General features: G+C 42.6%; 1 protein-coding gene across 1 annotated transcript in view; it reads right to left on the reverse strand.

Annotated features, from left to right (window-relative positions):
- The window catches only part of AWAT2 (acyl-CoA wax alcohol acyltransferase 2), a 6,876-nt gene extending 3,833 nt beyond the window's left edge, over positions 1–3,043 (reverse strand). Inside the window, exon 1 of the mRNA XM_015586736.2 lies at positions 2,941–3,043. Coding sequence (XP_015442222.1) covers positions 2,941–3,043 — 103 coding nt within the window. The remainder of the gene's footprint in view (positions 1–2,940) is intronic.
- Positions 3,044–4,625: the final 1,582 nt, after the last annotated feature.

Below are 4,625 nucleotides of genomic sequence, written 5' to 3' on the forward strand. Positions count from 1 at the left end.
AATGTCCTGCACAATCTGTCCCCTGCCTGCTTCTCCAGTCTCCTGTTTCTTCTCTCTCCCATTCATTCATCCATTCATTTACTCATTCAATATCTATCTATTGAGTGTCAATTATGTGCCTCTCACCCCCTCATCCCATTTATCCACTGGCAGCTCCTCAAATGCTTTATGCTCTCTCCTCACCCTATGTTGCTCCCTCTGCCCACAACACTCTTCCTTCTTCACCTATTTCATATTTGTCCTTCAAGAACCAACTCAAAGTCAATAGAAAAACAGGCAAAAGTTATGAATTGGCAGCTAATAGAAAAGGAAATACTAATTGCTAATAAATATATGAAAAGATGCTCGACCTAAGTCACAGTTAAGCAAGTAAGAAATAAGGCTACAACTTACTATTTACCTATCACTTTTGGTTGGAGGAAGTAAGTAGTGTGCATGAATTCTTCACTCTTTTTCCTTGCCCTGCTGTGGTAATCTCTCAAACCACATTTCACAACATCACAATTTGGTGGGGCCTCTATTAGCCTGAACATTTGTGTCCACAGACAACATAGACTTCCACCAACCTATGTTGAACATTTAACATGACCAGTAAATAAACATTTGTTTGGTTAAGCTACAGAGATTTCAGGGTTAATTTGTTACCATGGCCTACCTAGGCCATCCCAATTAATACACTCGAATATACCCATTTCACAAATGAAGAAAACAAGACTCAAAGACCATACTTAACTTACTAAAGGTGCACAGATAGTAAATACTAGAGCTGGGATTTGAATGTAGGCAGTCTGGCTCCAGAGCCTGTGCTTTTAACACCTATATTTTACTGTCCCTTAGCTATAGGTGTGGTTGTGTGTGGTTGTGTGTGTGTGTGTGTGTGTGTGTATCTATAAATTTTGGCTATATACACGTACATACACACACACAAAGAAAACATTATCAGTGGTTACCTCTGAGGAGAGAGATTAGGAACTGGATTGCGAAAGGACAGATATTAGCCTAGAGGCCCCAACCCCCTCCCTACATGTAACCTGGCCCAGGGTGACCTTCAATAAATGATTATGCATCCACCAATGCAGTGTCAGGTCCTAGGCCTTGGGGACTCTCCTCTCTTCTGAGAACACAGTGGCAGTAAGGGGAGCGGGGAGGGTGGTAGTGAGCTAAGTTTGTGAGAATAGGACAAGAACTCAAAAACAGAACAGAACCCAATGTCCTAAAGTTTCTGAGTCAGAGCAGGGTCAACAGGCAGGAACTGGTTGCAGGTGCCATAAGGATGCTGACTCTGCTTTCTGAGAAAACTGGAGCCAAGGCCAAAGAAGATAATGGCCTTGTTAACAGAGTGGAAGAAGCCCCAGCCCAGACAGCGAAGTTGCTCTTTCTGAGAAGAGTAGCACCAAATGCCAAAGTCACTGTTCACTGGAAAAAGCAGATGCTAGAGCAATCCTCCTCTGAAAAGACCAGTTCTTGCAGACTCACCTTGGAATTTTTTGAGCCCCAGTAGCTGGAGCGATGAGAGTTAGGATTGTTGTCACTCCAACCAGACAGGGACCTCAGCTCTTATTGAAGAGCGTGCCCCCAAGGTCTGTGCCACATGGAAGGAGAGTGCAGAAGCCCAGCTGGAGCCCTTGTCCTCAGTAAGAGGCCATTCTGAGCTTGCCTGTTTTTACCTTTCAGTCAGGAATTTTTACATATGCAGAAGGCCTAGTTTCCTCCTTCCTCTCTGGCCTAGCATGTACTCCAGGGACATGTCCATACCCAACCTCTTAATCAGCAGTAAGTGAAGAGATGCAAGAGGCAAAGAAAGGAACCATAGGCTGGAATCATGCCCTTGTGGGCTCAACCCCCATGTCCACTTCTCCACTTACTATCTGTGTAATCTTGGCCAGACCACTTATACTACATAAACCTCGGCTTTCTCATCTGTACAATGAAGCTTATCGGGCACAAAAGATGCTTAGAACAGTTCCTAGCATGAAAAAAAGATGCAATAAGTGTTAGCTAATATTATGTGAATTGTAGCTATCATCATGAGTGTGTAGTTATTAGTATGTATTATTATACATAATAATAGTTTCTACCTCATAAGGTCGGTATGAGGCTAAAATAAAATAATAGTTTTGAAAATACCTGGTACAAAGGACCTAATGCATATGAATTTCTTTCTCCTGGTCTCTTCCAGCTCTGATTGCCTGGGGGTCCTGGTGCCCACCCCAGGCAGGCCTCTCAGCCCCCATTCCCTGTCCTCTAGCCCATTCTCCCTATTCAAAGGTAACCTCCAGGTATTCTTCCTTCCCAGATATCTTACAAAGTCATTCAGTTCATGTCCCTGCCTCCAGCCAGTACTTACCTAAACCACCTGACAAATTAGAATTTTTTTCCAGACCCCCCCTCACATACGGGTGCTTTCCTTCAGCATCTAAAACACAGTGGTGAGCATATAACTAACTTTCACACAGTGTTTGTGATAGAAACAATACAAAAAGTGGATAGATAGATGGATGATTTCTTCCAGACCAGACATTTGCAGAGCCTCTGTCTGTCACCAGGACAACTGTCTCCCACCAATGCTCTGTCAAGTCCCTAACATTGCAGCTAAGCCCTTTTTCTTGGCTTGCATCAGTGGAACTGCTCCTCATTTTCCCAAAACATGCCCTACATGACCGAGTGTAGACCCAGGAGGATTCACCATACACATCTGCAACAAGTCTCACATACACATGCACACGCACCCCTACATAGGCACACATCCATATGCACACATACATACCCACATGTACATTCACGGATCCCATGAGTACCATGCCCAGGTATGTCAGACTAGAGGCCAGGGTGACCAACCATTTTGATTTGCTGGAAACAACCCAGGTTTTAGAATCAAAAATCCTGCTAAACCCTAAAACCCCTCAGTCCCAGGCAAACTCGGACAATTGGTCACCTTACCAAAGGCTAAAAACTCACGGAGAAAGAAGAAGCAGAACATCCAGTGGAAAACAGCAAAGATCTCTAGGGCAGTCGTACTGTCCTTCTTGGAGAGAAAGTACATTATGCCCAGATTCCCAGTTGCTCCAGGTAAGTGCTATTCAGCTGCCCAGCTGCAACTGATCCAGGGGCCTGCAATGTTTCCTCTCTTCTCCAACCCATGCCTAGTCTTCACACTCCTATCCCCACCTCTCCACAGGATCACAAGATTACATGCCACCTCTGCTTCTCCAATTACTTTCAGCTATCTACCCACTTGTACTTTTATCCATTTGGATATGGCCTGGACTAATATTGTGACACCTCCTTGCACACCAACAAAGAGAAGTGTGGATGAAGCTTTGGTGTGGGAAGTCAATAGGCATGGGGTTAGGGCTTCTGAAAGGCCTTCAGGGCCGATGTTAATGCGGGGAGAGGAGGGCATGAAGGAGCCCAGGGCACACACGACACACAGGGCTCGCATTTCTGTTTCTGAGGCCCAGCTGTCTATGGTCTTTCAACTGACAGTGATTGCAGGGGAGGTGAGAGATCACCAGCCATGCCTAGAAATACCTTTGGCCTTTCCAGGAGAACACACTACTTTCTATGAACAGACATCAGATGTAGTTTATGAGCATATAGTAGGTGCCGAATATATTTTTTATTGAAATAATAAACAAATGTGAGTACATATCAAATTATTCTGTGTACATGAAATTCTAAAACAGGTAAAACTAATCTATAGTAAAAGAAATCAGAGCAGAGATCGTCTCTGCTAAGGAATTGACTAGGAAGGGGCATGATGGAAATTTTGAAGGTGACAATGATGTTCTGTTTTGACAGAGCTTTGAGTTACACCGGTCAAAAACTCATTTGTCAAAACTCAACAAATATAAATTTAATATTTGTGCATTTCTCTTCACAAAATTTACATGAAAAGTAAACAAATATTGAACTTGTTAATGCTGAAGAATTTGAGGGTGAAGAGTACTGATGGCTGCAATTAAGTTTGTACATACATATAGGATATATCAATGGCTCGAGGGATATGTTAGATGTATGATAAAGCTATATAATGGAATAAGTATATAAGGTGGTAGCTGTTCACTGTACAATTCTTTCAACTCTTCTATAGGTTTTGTAAAAACAAAAAGGTCCATCAAGATCTTAATAAAAATAAATTTTTTAAATATGGTTTCTCCATACATGTGTATGTGCACATGTGGCCTTTGTGTGTGCATCTATGTATACAAAGGTAAATATGTAATAGTTGTCAATAGATGCTTATAGACCCATATCAATAGGGAGCATCTCCAGGTATATGTCTGGGGACTTTGTGGATTTATGAGTGTGAAAGCATCTCAGTCCAGCCAGGTGTGTGCTACAGGCCAATTAGATGAAACTGTGTAAGACAGAAACAGTTTCTCAGTGCAGCACGTGATCGCTGAGGGTAAAGTGTATGGCAGGTACTGTTTGAGGCAGCTGCATTATATTACTAAGCAAAATAAATTTTAAAATTCACGGTGGCCAGGACATGGAAGTAACTGAAGTGTCCTACAAGAGATGATTGGCTAAAGAAGCTGTGGTACATATATACAATGGAATATTACTCAGACATAAGAAGAGATGAAATACTGCCATTTGCAACAACATGGATGGACCTCGAG

This window comes from Pteropus alecto, unplaced genomic scaffold (genome assembly GCF_000325575.1).
Source record: "Pteropus alecto unplaced genomic scaffold, ASM32557v1 scaffold312, whole genome shotgun sequence".
NCBI classification, from domain to species: Eukaryota; Metazoa; Chordata; class Mammalia; order Chiroptera; family Pteropodidae; genus Pteropus; species Pteropus alecto.